The 18,948-nt window shown below is 37.4% G+C and overlaps 1 protein-coding gene across 1 annotated transcript in view; it reads right to left on the reverse strand.

Annotated features, from left to right (window-relative positions):
• Positions 1 to 3,599: 3,599 nt before the first annotated feature.
• The window catches only part of LOC107695212 (A disintegrin and metalloproteinase with thrombospondin motifs 10-like), a 37,151-nt gene continuing 21,802 nt past the window's right edge, over positions 3,600 to 18,948 (reverse strand). Inside the window, exons 15-24 of the mRNA XM_016495029.1 lie at positions 17,243 to 17,376; positions 13,308 to 13,431; positions 10,283 to 10,363; positions 9,038 to 9,201; positions 8,418 to 8,544; positions 6,708 to 6,837; positions 5,925 to 6,129; positions 5,561 to 5,737; positions 5,041 to 5,200; positions 3,600 to 4,585 (exon numbers count right to left, since the gene is read on the reverse strand). Of these exons, the coding sequence (XP_016350515.1) occupies positions 4,476 to 4,585; positions 5,041 to 5,200; positions 5,561 to 5,737; positions 5,925 to 6,129; positions 6,708 to 6,837; positions 8,418 to 8,544; positions 9,038 to 9,201; positions 10,283 to 10,363; positions 13,308 to 13,431; positions 17,243 to 17,376 (1,412 nt within the window). The 3' untranslated portion in view covers positions 3,600 to 4,475. The remainder of the gene's footprint in view (positions 4,586 to 5,040; positions 5,201 to 5,560; positions 5,738 to 5,924; positions 6,130 to 6,707; positions 6,838 to 8,417; positions 8,545 to 9,037; positions 9,202 to 10,282; positions 10,364 to 13,307; positions 13,432 to 17,242; positions 17,377 to 18,948) is intronic.

The following is an 18,948-nucleotide window of genomic DNA, read 5'->3' on the forward strand; positions in this document are numbered from 1 at the left end:
AAATAAACAAGTGTGACTGCATTTCCAAAGTGAATGTACAGTTACTGCAAATGTAGAAACACTGCAAAATTTAAAGATAAAAGCTTACCATAAAAAGCAAAACAGCATTTTCATCTTTCACATAATAATTGTACCAAAGAAATTATTATAAAGTTAGTGTCTCTGCAAAGAGACTTGAACAATAATTTTAGTTTTCATAGAATCTTGCTTATATATTTTTTTTCCTTAGCAAATGTATTACCTTTAGCAAAAAATCCCTACAATACAAAAATAACATGAATCTTGAGATTATGACAAATAAAGACATAGCACCATACTGTAGCACCACAGATTAGCCACCAGTCCTTGAACAGAGGCCACCTCTTCAAGATCTGCTCTTCAAATCAAACATTCGACGTGTGCTGCCAAGACCCAGGAGAGGGAAAAGGTCTGTTATGGCTCTCTAACGATGACTGACACTAATCATTTGGCAAATTTGAGCTAAATTCTGATATTTGGGTTAGAAATGGGTAAAAGGAAATTGTAGGTTCTGAAAGGGAATCCAATCAATATGTTAAGAAAACACTGAAAGTTAAATATTTGGAAGAGTTCACCTAAAAATGACTCCTCACCATTATGCTGTTCCAAACCGTTATGGAAGCGACATGTTTTTTTTTAATTCTCTGTGTGTATGTGCTGTACATGTGGAAGAATTGACAATAAAGCAGACTTGAAACTTGAAACTTGAGATGCAGAAATGATAGTCATCCTGCAAAACACCAAAACTGAACACACCCTCACTCACGTTTGAAATTCTTCATGGAGATCTGAATACAAAAACAGACCTGGTTTGAGTGTTTCGGGAGCCTCCCAAGGCTCAAGTCACGGCCTAAAAATGACAAACAAAGCTAACCATTAGGGCCTCTGGGAGTATACAATGTCAGCTGATCAGTAGGGCCCTAGGCCCCTCAGCACATATACATAGGGCCCCTGAATACAATTTTAGTTGTTGTTGGCCTACCAATTGCCGTGCAATTTCTATTTTTTTTCCTTTGCCGTCCTCTACAGATGTGTCCACATAGGCCTCGTTCTGCAGCCTGCAGCAGAAAGTATACATAATGTTTAGTAAATGACTGTAGTTAAAAAAGTCAACTAAATAAATGAATGTAAATGTAATATGCACATACAAAGAGCTGCTATGAGCACTAAATCTGATCCTCTTGAACATCAGTATGCAGGAAGTTTATTTTTATATTCAATTTAGCAAAAAAGTACAGTGCAGATGGACGTACAGTGTAAACACACACAAATGACGAGCCAAAAAGTCTGAGGTTTATATGTGACAGATGACTGTGTAAAAACTTGTCTTTGTAAAAAAAATTAAAATTAAGAAATGGATATAAAGGATATAAAACAGATATAACAATACATTGGATATTATTTGTACACAATGCATCTTTTTATTCAGCATTTCAAATTCATTTCAACTGGTCTACGTAAAATTCATAGGACATAAACTACATCACAAGCACATGACAGTACAGCATGTGAAAATCAACATTAAAGTCCAAATAAACAAGTGTGACTGCATTTCCAAAGTGAATGTACAGTTACTGCAAATGTAGAAACACTGCAAAATTTAAAGATAAAAGCTTACCATAAAAAGCAAAACAGCATTTTCATCTTTCACATAATAATTGTACCAAAGAAATTATTATAAAGTTAGTGTCTCTGCAAAGAGACTTGAACAATAATTTTAGTTTTCATAGAATCTTGCTTATATATTTTTTTTCCTTAGCAAATGTATTACCTTTAGCAAAAAATCCCTACAATACAAAAATAACATGAATCTTGAGATTATGACAAATAAAGACATAGCACCATACTGTAGCACCACAGATTAGCCACCAGTCCTTGAACAGAGGCCACCTCTTCAAGATCTGCTCTTCAAATCAAACATTCGACGTGTGCTGCCAAGACCCAGGAGAGGGAAAAGGTCTGTTATGGCTCTCTAACGATGACTGACACTAATCATTTGGCAAATTTGAGCTAAATTCTGATATTTGGGTTAGAAATGGGTAAAAGGAAATTGTAGGTTCTGAAAGGGAATCCAATCAATATGTTAAGAAAACACTGAAAGTTAAATATTTGGAAGAGTTCACCTAAAAATGACTCCTCACCATTATGCTGTTCCAAACCGTTATGGAAGCGACATGTTTTTTTTTTGTGAGGAACAGACCCAAATAAAATTAGCAAAAAATATTACTTCCACCCTAATTCTTCCCCTTTACTTTCAAAATGCATATTCAAATGCCATTGGTTCTGCATTGTTACTACAAACTATGACTTACATTCTGGTATTTTACCAATATAAACCCATTACCCAGCTTGGACACTTGTGTTCCACAGAAGAAAAAAAAAAAGCTTTTGAACAACATAAGGTCATGTGGATTATGGGCAGAATTTTTCCTTTTTTTCCCCAAACTATTACTTAAAGATCTCAAAGGTGTGAGTATGAATATTTGTTCCTGACCTGATAAAATGAAGCATAAGCAATCCAGTAACTAGATGGTTACATGGGTCACAATTCTGCACTGCCACCAATGTTGCTGCATGCTGACTTGTGGTGCATTAGAAGTACAGTACATTATCTTAGGTAAAGTGTCTGAGAATAACAATATGACCACCACATGGTTTTAACAATAGCTTCCATTGGCCTCTTTAACTACTATTACGTTGTGCACAGAAGCTAAACAGACCCTATCTCTCATTTCCCTCTGTTTGCTAAACAGTTCATTGTTCATCCAGGTTTGACTGATGCACAGTATCTTATAATTAATTAGTGTAAGCATTATGGGACCGGATGGCAAGAAAATGGCACAGCACCTGCAAATAGCCACAAGGCCGTCAGATTAAAAGATACAGTATCTCAGCACCAACCACATCGAATGAGAGCTTATGATATCTGAGTGATCTGGAGTGTCTCTAAAGGGCAGTTCACACGGACAATGATTTAATTGTTCAATGTCAACAACTCACTGCTAGTCAGTGTTCCTCTCAACTGCAGCATTCATCTGTATCATGAAGCATTACGGTACGGTCACATTAGTGAATTTTCGGCAAATGTTTCTTTGCAAAAGGTCCATTGTATAGCACAGTGTTGCAATGTACAATGCACCGCTCACATAGAAGTCACTTTCAAAACAAACAGCTTTCTGGTGCTCAACGCAGCGATTTTGCAATTTGCGAAATTCGTTGCAAAATCTGTTTAGGGAAAATCCCCCCAAGCGAAAATTTCACTGTGAAAATTCTTTGGACCAGTGGTAAATGTGACCGCACCTTCGCTCATGTTGTTTAAAATCACCAACTCTTTTAAAAATAGTTAACTGTTGGTTGCTTTGCAAATTGCTGTAAGTGAAAAGGCCCTTAAGGGGATAGTTCACCCAAAAATGAAAATACATTATTTACTCACCCTCATGTTGTTCTAAACAATTATGACTTTCTTTCTTCTGTGGAACACAAAAATAGATATTTTATTGTATGGACAAAGATTTATTTTTTGATGTGTTGGAGAATAAAGAAAGTCATACAGCTCTGTAACACCATGAGGGTGAGTAAATAATAACAGAATTTTCATTTTTTGGTGAATTATCCCTTTAAAGATGCACTCAGTAATGTTTATCCAAAGTAAAATTTTATACACAAGCAAAGTAAAAAGTATTTTTGAAAAATATTTTAACATCCCAGCCTAACAAGAGTTGGTTTATTTTACATGGAATGGGTCTCTCATGGGAGCAGCCATATTGAGATCACATGACCAGCTCCACACTACTCATTTCAACTCAGTAACCTGGTTGTTTCTGGACAATTTTGTTTGTGGATTAAATTAATAATGGCTGACTACCAGTAGTGCTTTTCTACATTGGTAACTGAAAACAACTGTGCATGATGATTAGTCCACAACACTAGGTGTCAGTAAAAGTCCAAAACGACCAGCGCTACACAAAAAATTACTGAGTGAACCTTTGAGACTATAATAAAGATGACCGGTCTATAAATGGTCACATTACAATAACAGACAACTATTATTCACTGAGATTTAGCAGTACATCTGTGACAGTTCACAAACACTTCTCTGTATGACAGTGATGGCCGAAAGCACCACATGGAAGAGCAAAAGAAACACTGACGGATGTCTTTTGGGCAGACTGGTATTCACAGCAGCATTGCCAAAGCAGCTGATTGGAGGGAGAGAAAGAGAGCAGCACAGACTTTCTCTCACTTTTCAAGTCTCTCTCTCGCTCTCATTTCTTCCGTGCTTTCTCTCACAATGATGTCAGTCTGCCATTGGTTAACAGCACTCCTCCAGCGGAATGCTGAGCATGGGCGGTTTTGGCCATGCAAGAAGATGGGAGGGTGGAGAGGGAAGAAAATGAGGGCAAGAGAGAGAGACATTGAGCGTGAGAGAGAGAGAGAGAGCGCGAGTGAGAGGGAGGTCAGTGTCCTTGGCAGGTTTTGCAGCACATCTGTCTGAAGTATGCACGGCTGCAAAATTTGAACCTGAGCACTAGGGGGCAGTATGCCACTGTGTTCACATCTTTACACTCTGCGGGACACAGAAAAAGTGCAGTCAGTCGCAGAGAAATTAAATTTGCATCCTAATAACACACAATGTTTTCATATTTTCCAGTGACTTCAAGCATGTAACAAATTTCAACATTTGCTTTGCAATTGAAAAATCCTAACAGTTTTTTGTCAAGGGAACCCCTGTGATGCTAACTTTCAGGTTGGCCTACAAAAAGTACTGGCATGCATAAAGTATAGAGTTCTGCAGTGATGACGCAATCACTGCAGCACTCTATACTTTATGTATGTGAGTACTGCAACATAATACTGTCATAAAATTAAGTTAGTATAGTTGCTAAAGCTAAAAGAGCAATGCATTGTGGGCAATATTTGTTGTATACTTCAGTATGCTATTCAACATACTATGATTTGGAATGTACGAATTATAATATTATTGGGATGCAAAGTGTGTCTGCTTGCCCTTTGACCTCTAACCTTCAGGGTTATCTGTAGGGCCATTTTTATCACACTTGCTCTTGCACTGCTGCATGGAGGCAGGACGATGTGTCTCTGGGCACTCATTAGATGGCTGGCCAGTGTGTGTCAGACACTGCACTAAACGAATCTCTTGACCCATACCGCACCAAGCCGAACACTGGAACACACACAAAAACACACGTCAAACAGGACAGGAACATGTATAAAACAAGAAAAAGTTTTCATCGAACCTCACATATCTGGACTCAACGATTCATTTTTGGACATTTTGATTCCTGTCCTTTTTTATATGTCCGACATCACAATTCAGCAAATTTTTTGGAAAGAATGAGAACATTGGGTGTATTAATTTAAAAATTGCTTTTTTTGCTGGGTCTCAGGAGAACATTCTTGCCATTCACAGTGATTCAAGGCATAATCTAATTTTGCTTACACATTAAACACTTATGTCAGATGTTTTAAGTGCTTGTGATGAAATCACAAAGTGACAATCTCACAGCTTTAAATGAGATCTCACCTCTCCCCAGGGTCCTGTAACCCACTGAGGTGGTGGACAACGTTGTATGTTGCAGCGCACCCTGGTGGTCGGGTGGCTTTGTTTCGGGCACTCTGACTCTGGCAACGTTTCACCGTTTTCTCCACTTCTGCACAAAATCACTCTGTACCTGTAACCCGGACCACAGCTAGGAGTACACTGCAAAAGATACATGATAACAAAGAGACAATACCAAATTACACCAAAGATCGAAGTAAGATTTTACTAGACTACTAGTCTAATTGAACCCGAAAAATAAGACGCCCTAGCTGACTGCTAGTTGGTCAGACCAGTTCTTAAGACACAGTCTTAACATATAGGCAGCTGGACCCAGCTGTTTCTCTACCTCAGACCAGTCCAGGGCATGCCATTCTGGTGGGCAGGTGTGGTTGTTGCAGGGCTCGGTGACGGAAGGCCGTGGTGGGGTGCAGGCCGCGTCATCAAGGACTTTCTCCTCTGTTACCGAGATCTTTCTTTTACACAGCACTTCCCGCGTCCGCACTCCTCCGTTACAGCTCCGACTGCAATCTGACCAGTCTCCTGTCCACCACCTGACAGATACACAGATACCAGAATATATCAGGCATTGATGGCATATCGCATCACGTTGATCAGGAACACCAAAGACGTTATGTGAAGTCTTGTGCATGTACAGTACAAAAGTCTAAGACTTTTGAAATTTGGGGGGAAAAAATAAACCTGGAAAGAAACAAATTTGAAAAAAGTTTACTATTTAAACAATTTAAAACAATGATGCAAGAATACAAAAAAATATAAATAATGAAAAATAATTTGCTATTAAAATGAAGAAGATAGAAGAAAACAAAAAAAATATATAAATATGCTTATGAATATTAATTAGCGTATGTGAATGTGGTACAGTGATTTAGATAGTATAGTAAATTGCACTGACTGGCTAATCAGTGGTCCTTCGATGATGTCTGGTAAGCATCAGGATACATTAGCATACAAATCTAATGTGGCCCCTGACCATTTCTGAATGTGGTTTGCATGATCAAATCACCATGTGTTTCCATATGCATCCCATTTGCACCTATATTTAGCATGGAGCATATATGATCGGGATGGATGTTAATGCCACACACACAAACACATACAGAACACCCACGTTGGAGGGCAGGGCTCCAAGTTGCAGGGTCTTTTCTTGTCTTTGGGCTTCTTTTTCTTGTCGCAGAAGTGGTTGTACACCACAGAGAGATCGGCTTGTTTCTTGCACACTACCTGCTGGACTTGAACCCCTGTGACAAAAAGAACAGTCTTCGTTATATAAATCACAGTAGATTACCATAAACCCTAATCATACAAACATGAAGCTTTGATGTCAGTGCTGTTTCATTCTTGTCTTTGTGTAAATACACAATCCCTGTGAAATTATTATGGTATGATGGTTGTGCCAGTTTTGTTGAACACTATGGCTCTGTTCCAAAATCTAGTGAGCAGCCTTGCTGCTTACCACCTAAACAGACAGCTGCCTTCTAAAGCAGCATTCTAACTGAAATGGAACCTTATAAGGTAAATTAATTGGTGACCAATATCAAAATTATGGCCCAATACAAATAATTTTATTTCACATTTTTAATTATGTCACATTTTATAGGCAAAAACAAATAAAAGGCTGATATTAAAATTATATACTATTTTGTATACACTACCATTGAAAAGTTAGGGGTCCGTACACTTTTTTTTATTTTTTTTTTATATAAATTAATACTTTTATTCTAACTTTTATTATACTTAAGTGACAATGAAGACTGGAGTTATGGCTGCCATCACAACAATAAATGGCATTTTAAAATATATTAAAATAGAAAACATTTACTTTAAATTTTAATAATATTTCACAATATTTTACTATATTTTTTAACAAATAAATGCAGTCTTGGCGAGCATTACAGACTTCTATCAAAAACAAAATCACTTAAAAATAAAATAAATAGTTTTAAATGCTACAAGTGAAATTAGGCATCACAAAAATATTAAGTGTACAGCATAATAAATAATTTGAGATCTGCTAAAAAAATTACATTTAACAGTGTTATGAAATTAGTGTTTTTGAAAATGAACTTTTGAGTGTTACATGATGGCAAAGGTAATCTAAATGTAAAAATAGGTTAAATGAGAATGCATAATTAAATTTCCATTGTTGGCTGATTTATATCCAATATGGACCAATAGATACCAAAATATTGTATAATATATGGTACCAATATACTGTACATCACTTTTTTTAAACAACACTTCTCAGCATCATAATCAACATTTATTTTACCTGTTATTTTTGGATTTATTCTAATGCATTATGGCATTGTCTTCTCCATTATGGTTGTTAACTAAAAACCTTCATGATGCCTTAGAATGCTCCCTATGAGGCAGCTCACAAGATTCTGGAGCAGAGTCTATGTTTTCGACAGCAAATTTTTTCTGAGTCATAGCTAATAGTTTCTTATCAGCAAGACAAATACGGGTCATTAACTCACAAAGCATGAATGCAAGAATAATAGGGAAAGAGCTTGAGGATAGGAAGTGACATCAAAGCTGGGGTTCTTGGTGTATACAGTCGATGTAATTGTTTTTTTTCACAGGCTTTCAAACGGTTCACACACATCCTAATGGCAGACATGGGAAATTTACATTGTTCGTGTGAACGGTGTTGGACAACTTGACTTTCTTATGCATTTAGTAGTCACTGTGAATGTGTACACAATTTAAATTCAGTTTCTTTGAGGAAAACCTTGTAATGCCACTTCCACGTGTGAATGATTTCATTATGTGCGTCAGTAAACAGACAATGAAACTATAACAGACAGAAAACAGTCACCTCCTGCACACAGCGCAGAGCAGCGGGACCAGGATGTATAATGCCAGGCGTAACTGCTCAGGGGATCTCTGTTGACAGGTGGGTTAAAACGGTAATGGATCCCAGGATTTTCCTCACGGACCAACACCTGCAACACACCACACAACAGTGAACTGAACTGACTGATCTGGCCATCAAACACTCTGACTCGGATAGTTTGTAATGAAATCAAATAAATGTTTTCCAACAGATTTTGCAAAAACTACCCATCTTCTATTGCTAGGACAAGCTGATAGTCTAAACTCACAACACTGCTGCTGTGTCGGTTGATCAAGATGCTCAAAAAACAAACAAAAATCAAACAAACAAAGAAACACATTTTTTACACTTTTTGGGGCAATTAACGTACAAATAGCTTACTCATTGTTCTCTCAGCATATTAAAATGGGATAGGAGAAAAGTATTTATGAAAAATATTGAAAAAATTACACACTTCAGCTTTGAATAACATTTATACAGAAAATTGCACTTGACCCACATTGCAAATACACTGCAGCTGTCTAAATTCTGAGGCATCTGTACCAACACCAGCAGTGCATAAATATCATGCTTGAACAGACCACCCAGTATCTCTGAGTTACCATGACGATCAGGGTCATGTTGGTGGGTCCAAGTGCTTCCAGGGTCTCCGGTTCATTGGCGGGTCGGAAGTAGTGGAAGGTGGTTCCCGCAATGTCGAAGCGTCTTGGCGTGTCGATGGTCAGCTTGCCGTTGATGAAGTACTGATCCCCTTTGCTCTTCAACACTATGGTATGGAAAGGGTTAATGATTAATGGGCCTCAAAACACAACAGACTCTTCGACATGGACACTGAACACTGTGCTAAACGAGGTTTTACACTTGTAAAAGGAAGTTGGAACTACTTTGGTGCCAAAAGTATAGAATGTGTTGTTACAATGTTTTTTTTTATTGGCAACAAGCAACCAATCAATAAAGTTACGGAGCCCCTAAGAGCTATGGCAAAATGGGGAAAATATGAGATAGGAGGAAAAGTATTGTGTTTTTCCAGAGAAACTCTGCTTCGCTTGCAAAAGCACTGAAATGTAGTTTTTTCTCCCATCTTAAATTATTTCCATCAACAGTTTTGTGTTCGCTCTTAAAACATCAGCATTCGCTCTCAAAACTTTTGCGTTCACTCTTAAAACATCAGCATTCGCTCTCAAAACGTTTGCGTTCACTCTTAAAACATCAGCATTCACTCTCAAAACTTTTGCGTTCACTCTTAAAACATCAGCATTCGCTCTCAAAACTTTTGCTTTCACTCTCAAAACTTTAGCATTCGCTCTCAAAACTTTTGCTTTCACTCTCTAAACTTCAGCATTCACTCTCTAAACTTCAGCATTCACTCTCTAAACTTCAGCATTCACTCTCAAAACTTTTGCGTTCCGCTGAGAACTTGTGAGCAAACGCAAAACCGGTAATGTAAATAATATGAGATGGCAGAAAAACTATATTTCTATTCTTCTGAAAGCAAATGCTAAATTTTTTGGGGGGATGCAACACTTCACTTTGAATTACATTAACTGCCAATATTTCCACAAAAGGGCGAGCAGTTATTAAATCAGGTAGTGTATTTATTGTGTATAACCAAATGATCTCGTAAATTCACATATTAAACGAGGGTTTACAAATGCATATTGTAAAATCTTGAAACCTGACAATCCAGGTTTAATTAACCTGGGATATAACCAAGATAACCAAGCTAACCTGGGATAAATGACCATGGGTTAACAATTAAAAAATGTGAAAAGGCAACAAGAGTGTATTAGTTCTGCTTCCCATAAGAGGCTCATATTTGAGTCAAACCATGAAAAATTGTGTCTCACCCAAGTAATTGTGAGAGACATTGAGCTCTTGGATGTGTATGAATACTGATCCTTTGGGGATCCTGACCACCTCCTCATAACCTAAGAGAGAACACAAACAAACACACACTGACTGTGATGGGATATGCAGAGGTTTGAGATTCCAACTGAATTCCTGGGCAACGTTCCTCAGTTCTGTTGCCCAGCACACAATGTGTTTAAGGCCAGATTCCACCACAGGCCTGCAAACAACTCCAGCTTCTGACTTCAATCTCTCACTCTCAACCACCCTCATCCTAACTGAAGTGTGTCTGTTTCAGAACAAACCATCGGAAGGAATTCTGCATGGCTAAGATCCTGTATCAGCGTTTATGACTTGGGCCTTGCATGTGAGCAGGTAATTATGAAACGTCTTTTCAGAATGGCAGGAGTCTCTGTGCACCCCTCAACAGTAAGGCAGCTGTACAACACATATCTGACCTGAAGTACGATGCTCACCACACAAACACTTACACACATTGTTTGAGGTTCTATAAAGTGATTGTATAGCTTCTCTGAACACATCTAAAGTCTAAAGAGGGCCATCAACAGGAATTTTGGGCCCTTTTACTGTAAATTACTGTGGGTTCCTTACCTTTTTTTAAGAATAAAAATGTCAACATTGATATGGCCTGGTGGAGAATGCAAACATTCTGATATGCTGCATTACATTGATATATTTGTGGGAAAAAAAAAAAAACTTTTACAGTAAAAACTTTTACATTGTTACAAAAAAAAAAACCCTCCTACTTAACAAAATAATCCAGAAAAAAAATCACATTTTCCACAAAAATATTCAGCAAATATTCAACTGTGATAATAAAAAGAAACATTTCTTGAGCACCAAAGCAGCATCTTAGAGTGGCTTATGAAGGATCATGTGATGCTGAAAACTGGAGTAATGACCGTTGAAAATTCAGCTTTGCCATTTTAAAATTTAATACAACAGCTATTCGAAATTGTATTTTATTTTCCCATTTTTTCTGTGCTTCTATGTATTTCACTCTTAGTTTGTAGATTTTATTTCTGCCAACTCTACTTTGTAAACACCATTTTAAAAGGTGCTATTAAAATAACGTTTTACTTGTCTGTTACTGTAAACTCATTTGGTTTTGCACTGTACCATTAAACTGCTTTTGGCCTCTATCTCCATCTTTCCTTTTCTTCTATGGTGAGTTGATTTTCATTTCGTTTTCTCATGCATTCTCATGCCTGCTCAGCGTCAAAACATACCGCAAAGCGATTAGATTATTTTTTTAGAGAGGGTGGAGGGTTTAAAATATTAAAACAACTTGCAACACATTTGTATTTTTTTACAGTGAAATGCACTGAATTACTTATAGTAGAAGAAACTGCTAGAATCGTTTCCACCTTTTCACCCAATTAACTAGTCTTGTCTCAAAATGCAATTTGATTTTAATGTTTTCCAGTTCATGACTTCAACAGCTAATTGAGAAGCGTGTTTACTGACAACTCTCTGAACACAGGCTGAGAAAGCACTAACTGGAGAACAGGAAAGCAGAATTATCAGGGGCTTTAAAGAGGTTGGTGTGTGCCACTGAAGGAAGGAGCAACAGTCTCTCTTATGTCCTGGACAATCCAGTTCACTTGGACTTCTGGGTTAGATCCAGGCCTCAAAATACTCCCCCAGACACCAGAGGAACTTGCCAAGGCTGCTCCCAGTACCTCAAAGCATGTCACACACGCACACATTACTGAGGTTTGGGGGTGCTCACATGTGCATTTGCAGTCTTCACTTAACTATTAAGAGAAAGAATTATACTATCCATCTTCTCAAGGACACTAATGCCGAGTTCACACTGCACGATTTTCAAACTCGTCGGATCGCCATTGTTTTCACACTGCGTGACTATCTGGGGTAGCATTCAGTTGCTGCTGTGTTCACATTGCACGATGGATCGGCAACAGGGGGTTTCACACTGCATGAGTAATGACCAACAGTCATGAATATCGTGCAGTGTGAACTCGGCATAAGGGGAAATCCCCTTAAAATAAATTTGTGCCTCATGATAGCGTTGTTTATTTGCACATGCTGTCTGCATTGTTTTAACCCCTGTAAATCAAGTAATGGCGCGATCGCTACTGCAAAATTAGTGCTTATCACAATTTGCATTGGCCTCATGCTTAGAAATACACCCAGACTACAGACAATAAAGTGTTAAGTGACAATAAAGTTTAAACAATTTCTGCTGCCATGACCTCTAGAAAATGGACACAACCATCCCTTTTAAACAACCCTTTCTACGGGCAGTAATAGTGATACTTTAAAGTCAACATGAATTGCTGTACACAACAATAATGTGACATATTTCTGACTGAAACATCATAATTAATGGAAAATAAAAATATAGGGTGGAACTTGTTTTTATCAATTCCTGATGGAAAAAAGTAATTCCAGAATGGAGTCAGACTGCATGAGTCATGGTGTGACTAAAACAATGGCTGAATAGCTTTTGACTGCTGATTAATGCGATCTTATATTAAGTCAACAAACAAGCAAAAATAATTCAGAGTAAAAGCAAGTTTTTATTTCTGAGGATTTACAGTTGATGTTAAAATTATTATACAAGATTCCCTAATGTTAAACTAAATCATCAATGAGTGAATTGTGCTTTAATCTGTACAATGGCCCAGAAATAAACTACTTTAGCTCTACTTAAAGCTGAGAGGAATAATAATTTAGCACCCTACTCTGTGCCGAACTGAGCTTTAGTTCAGCATTAGGGGATCATATTTTAACACCAACTGTAAATCCACAGCAATAGACACTCTACCTCTGTCAAGAGACTGAATCTATCCCAACGAGGGCTTGCATTTTAACACCTAAAACATAATTTCACGAGACTGTTTGTCTGAAATGGAATTGTCTGTGGAAACTGTTCAACGCCCAGGTCCTCAGTGAGATACACGGTATTTCAGCAATGTTTCTTTTGCACATATTGTTACAAATTGTTCCAGTTCAAACCGAAGTGCACACACTTAGTACCTCCTTCAGACAAGGAGTCATTGAAGACCCCCTCGATGACCTGGCAGCTGCTCCCATCTCCTCCACAAATGTGGCAGCGATCTTCCCGAACATCCGAGCCTAGGATTCGGTCACAGCCCACGTGCTGCAGATACACACACATATTTAGAGAGGTCAGCGGTCAAGGCAAAGATCACAATATTTACCGGCAAAAAGGAATGTACAATTTGCAGATATTACACTAAATATATACATAGATTTACTTCATTGTCTGTGCAAAAATTATAATTATAATCTTTATAATAATTATAATCACTTATATGCAATATTACATGCAGTTTTATTTCATTTATATTGTGGATTTAGCTGATCTCATATAAAGTAGTTCAGTTTACTTGATTTTCAGCCCCAATATGCATACTGTGATTGTACAATTTTACTGGTCTTTCTACAGTACATTTTTATTCTTCTAAAAACACTGTTTTTGCTTTGTTAATATTTTGTCTTGACTTTAATTTACTGCAAGTTATCAATCATATCTTTCTAGCAAAACTTCAAATACAGAACAAAACATACCCTGCTTACAAAGGATGTCTTTTTTGAATGTTGTATATGGAGTAATTAGGCATATCTCTATACAAATGAACACTTGTATGGAGCTATTTTTCATGCTCTGTTTAATAAATTATACTTAATATGAAAATGATCAACTTCACATCATTCACAGTCAAATAATGTATTGCCATGTGCTCTGCAAAAATATTTCATGCTTGAACTGAAAATGGTAGAACAACCATTAGACCGCTGTGTATTCATTCATTCAATATATACAGTGGTGTGAAAAAGTGTTGGCCCCCTTCCTGATTTCTTATTTTTTTGCATGTTTGTCACACTTTAATGTTTCAGACACTGACTCCCGACCCCATGAACATGTCAAGGACAAAGCATATGCTCAGATTTTCATTTCATTTATCCATAATACTTTCAAACGGTCATAATCAGTAAATATGTCTATTCTGACTTAACCTGTGTCTTTATACTTTTTCATATTTTATTATTTAATTTTATTATGTGTTTTTGTATTTATGTGTGCACTAGAAGCTTCATTACCAAGAAAAACTTGTGTGCAAGCAGTTGGCAATAAAGATCTTTCTGATTCTGATTCCCCTAAGTTTCTTTTTTCTATCCCACAGAGGAAAGTAAGTCAAGGGCTCAAATGGTGTTAACATATTTAACTAATCACATGTATTAAAGGGGTCATATGATGCGATTTCAAGTTTTCCTTTGACAGCCCTGATAGAAATATCAAGGTTTGATGTATAATCTCAAGAGCAATCCCAGAATTCGAGAGATCACAATTAATTTTCACTGACATTGTGCAAAGCAATTGCAAGTTTCTCCAAAGGGGCCAAATCTGCACACAATCCAGACCATTAAAGAAGAAACTGAAGAGTCTCTGCTGTCAGTATGTAAAACGTAACACACAAAATGAACTCAGCAACCAGCAGACCTGAAACTGCTTGAGTCTTTCCAAATCCAGGACTGTGCAACTTCACAAAAATCCCACTAAAGCGCCAAAGACTTTTGTTGACCTGGCCTAGATTCCATAACCTGCAAATGTGTGACCTATTTCCTCACTACAACAATGGTAAGTCAATGGCTGCTTGGAGCGGGTTGGGCATGTCCTCTGCTGGACCAAATAGAGCTGAGCTTTGGGACGCATGGTTATACAGGCTGTTTTTAATGCCTTGTTCTTTAAAGCTCTTGCTTTCATAATCAAACCCTTACTGTATGGAAGCTAAGCCACCATAAGGTTGCAAACACTACTTTGATTTCTCCCCCTGCTGTTCTTCGGTTTTTATATGCACCATAAATAAGAAAGCAGAGTAACGAGTGAGGGAAGGAGACGGAGGAAGAGAGGAAAAAGAGCAGGGAAGGAAAGAAATGGAGAAAGGGTGAGAGCTGATGGCGGGGAGGGAGGGAGAAGTCACTGTGATCATGTTCAGCTGTGTGTACTGAGGACAGATGGATCTGGGGGGTCATCGAGTTCTTGCGGCATTCAGAGCAGAGCAGAACGGGGCTGGACTGAACTGAACTGTTGATAAAAACAACCACTGGTCTAGACAACAGTGCAAAGATAAACCAGCACAACTCGCTCCAAAGGCGCACATGCAGCATGCCCTGTGCAGTACAACAAAGCAAAACAGAAAATAAAGTACACTACAGTTTGCATTATGAAACATGCTAATGAACAACATATTTTAAGCCACTTTCACACTTTATTTGATTGTTTGCTCCAAACCAGAGTTCAGTTCCAGCTGGTCTCTCTTCGCATTGTACTTTTGGGTTAGAAGAACCCAACATCAAAGCAAGTACCACCATGAGTACTAGCGGCAGCTGTTTACCATAGTAACTAGCTAATGATCTTTCAATTTTCCACCAAAACATTATACAGAACAGCACATGCGTTTAGCTCCCGTGGATGTATTACCAAAGGTCATTTATTTTAGGTGCCACAACAAAAGACGTCTTTTTTAATTCATGTATTCATTTATTTATGCTAATTATTTTTAATTGCAAACACAAAAACTTAACATTTAATGAAAAATCTAAATAAATTTGATCATTCTTTTGTATAATAATAATAATAACTAGTAGTAATAGTACTAGTAAAGAAAAAATAATATTTAATGAAAAATATAAATAAATAAACTGAACATTCTTTTATGGTGGCATCTGTCAAAATAATAATAATAATAATAATAATGAATTATTATTGCTGTTGTTAATCTTTTTTCCCTGTATAATATAAAAATATACAACAATCTGGAAATTATACAGCTATAATGCAATTGTAAAACAATGGCATATGATACAAAACATTACTGTCTGGTTTGTAGTTTTCAACACATTCTTATTGATGCTTTTAAAATAATTTAAAATAATTTTAAGTCACTTTTGCAAAAGTTTGTTAACCAGCTAGACAACATTACTTTGTTGACAATTGGCAACAATGTAGAAAACAGTTAAAGAAATTTTCACAATGTTTAAGTTTGCAAGATACAAAAAAAAAAAAAATGCACAAGAGCAGTGAACATGAAATTTTCAGAAGTAACACAATAATTGCCCAAAAAGGCAAGTGACTGTTCTGCCAAAAAAACTCTGTTCGGCCCAAACCTCTCTCACATTGACCACAGGACAGCAGCCTATGTTTATTGTTGAGCCCTGAAGCTATAGAAAATCACTTTCACACCAACCAAACGATACTGAACTCTGATGTCTAAAAAGCTTTAGCATTAAAGCACCCTTAATAGTTAGTGAAAAATGGGGCGAGGAGCAATGGAGTCTTAAAGGGTTAGTTCACCCAAAAATGAAAATTCTTCATTAATTCTGTCATGTGAACGCGCGTCCACAAGTGACGCAGTAGAGACGAAAATGTGGAATAAAGTAGTTATTTTGTTTTCTTTGCGCAAAAAAGTATTCTCGTAGTTTCGTAACTTTACAGTTGAACCACTGATGTCACACGGACTACTTTGTCGATCATCTTGGTACTTTTCTGGACCTTGAACATGGTAGTTACCTTGCTGTCTATGGGAGGGTCAGAGAGCCCTCAGATTTCATCAAAAATATCTTAAATTGTGTTCCTAAGATGAACGAAGGTCTTACGGGTTTGGAACAACATGAGGGTGAGTAATTAATGACAGAATTTTCATTTTTGGGTGAACTAACCCTTTAACAGCTCAGATCTCTAATTAAATCCAGGATGCTCCACATTGCTACAATAATGCGTTGAGAGATTGGTGAATCTATGTGTCTAGAGGGACTTTTTCCTCTTCTGTTCTGTCTCTTGCTCTGGCAGAAGTTCAAAGCCACAAACCCAACAACTGGAAAAGCATATTGTATCTGAAACCTCTCAGATACGTATACTTGAAGAAAAGAGTGTGTGACTGTCTCACCTTACACTCGCCATTAACACAAACGTCCAGAGAGTCGTCCCTGCAAGGTGTGCCGTCCACCACAGCTGGAGCGCGCTCAGTGTAGAAGTTATAGCCCTCTGCCAGGCAGTTCAGCGAGCATGACTTCACTCCACCTGCAGCCAAAACGTGCAAAACATCATACCTCAACAATCATGAGCCATTTAGTCAGAAACATGTTACATACTTAAAAAAAGAGTTGGCAGATACTCAGTAAGACATGGAGTTATATGCCATAGAAAAGACAAAGGAAGCTAGTCTAATAGTGACATATCCTCATGAGCATCACAGGACATCATAAAATCTACAAAGGCACTAAGTGTACATGTGGTATATGGGACAGAAATTTAATATGACACACATTGTAAGTAATGCTAGTTTCTTGTACAGAACTGACTCCTCATGTGTTATGCATTGTTAAATTTACAACATTACACAATGGCAAAACAAACTTGAAAACAAACTGCTGGCAAATTTGCTCTGTAGTTTAATGCATCTCCAACAATGGAGACATGTGAACGACGTATTTCATGCAGCCAAACAGAGCTTTATAACTATACTAACTCTGCGGGACGGCCGCCAGCACTCTGTAGAGTTCCATGGCTGCATGTGGTATTTTAATGAGCTTGTGAGGTTTATGTTAGTTAGTTTATTCTTCCACTGCTGTTACATCCTTGAGTAGCAGAAGAGGGGGTCCGGGGCACATTTCAGATGACTTGCTTATGGGTAAACCAGCTGAAACGCTTTCTACACACACATACACACACTTGCTTTATTCCCCTGTTTTCTCTGTAACGCCCCTACAAATTTGAGAACATGATGGAGAGAAAAACAGCCTCTCCCAGCATATTCCCTGAGAGACAAAGAAGAAATCATGCAACGTTTAGGAGAAACGTTAAACACTGTCTACATAAAACAACTTCAAATATGACACTGCATGTATTGTCTTTGATTGAAATGGTGTGGATAAATGACATTGGTCTCATATTTGTCTCCTCCAATGCTTCAAACAAGATCTCAACAACATCACACACTGTGCTCAGATTTTTCTCCTACACTAAAGACTTGGAAGCTCTCACATTTGTCTCCTCTATATTTCAGAAGTGATCTCAAGAACTTTACAAAGTGTGGACAAATGCCTCAATATGAGCTCAAACATGTCTACCATATAATATGTATTAATAATCAAATTAGTCAATTAATAATCAAGATTATGTGCCTAAGTACATAAACATTGTCTTATAAAAAGTAACATTATCCTTATTTCTGCATAATTTCTCTCTCAATATAGCATTTAACTCTGAATTTATGAATTTTCCCCCTTTATTTAGTGCCTTTCAAGTACTTCACTTGATGCACACTTTGTAAAGTTGTTGAGATCTCTTCTAAAGCTTTACAGGAGACAAATATGAGACCCCCAGATTATTTAGCTAAAGAGAAAAATCTAAGCACAGTGTGTGATGTTGTTGAGATCTCTAATCTAAACTTTCGAGGAGACAAATTTGAGAGATCCAGAGTCTCTAGCTAAGGATAAAAATCTGAGCACAGTGTTTTATGTTGTTGAGATCTCTTCTAAAGCTTTAAAGGAGACAAATGTGAGAGATCCCATGTCTGTAGCTAAAGAAAAAAATCTTAGCACAGTGTGTGATGCTGTTGAGATCTTGTTTGAAACTTTGGAGGAGACAAAT

This window comes from Sinocyclocheilus anshuiensis, unplaced genomic scaffold (assembly GCF_001515605.1).
Source record: "Sinocyclocheilus anshuiensis isolate Anshui unplaced genomic scaffold, SAMN03320099.WGS_v1.1 scaffold122, whole genome shotgun sequence".
Taxonomy (NCBI): Eukaryota; Metazoa; Chordata; class Actinopteri; order Cypriniformes; family Cyprinidae; genus Sinocyclocheilus; species Sinocyclocheilus anshuiensis.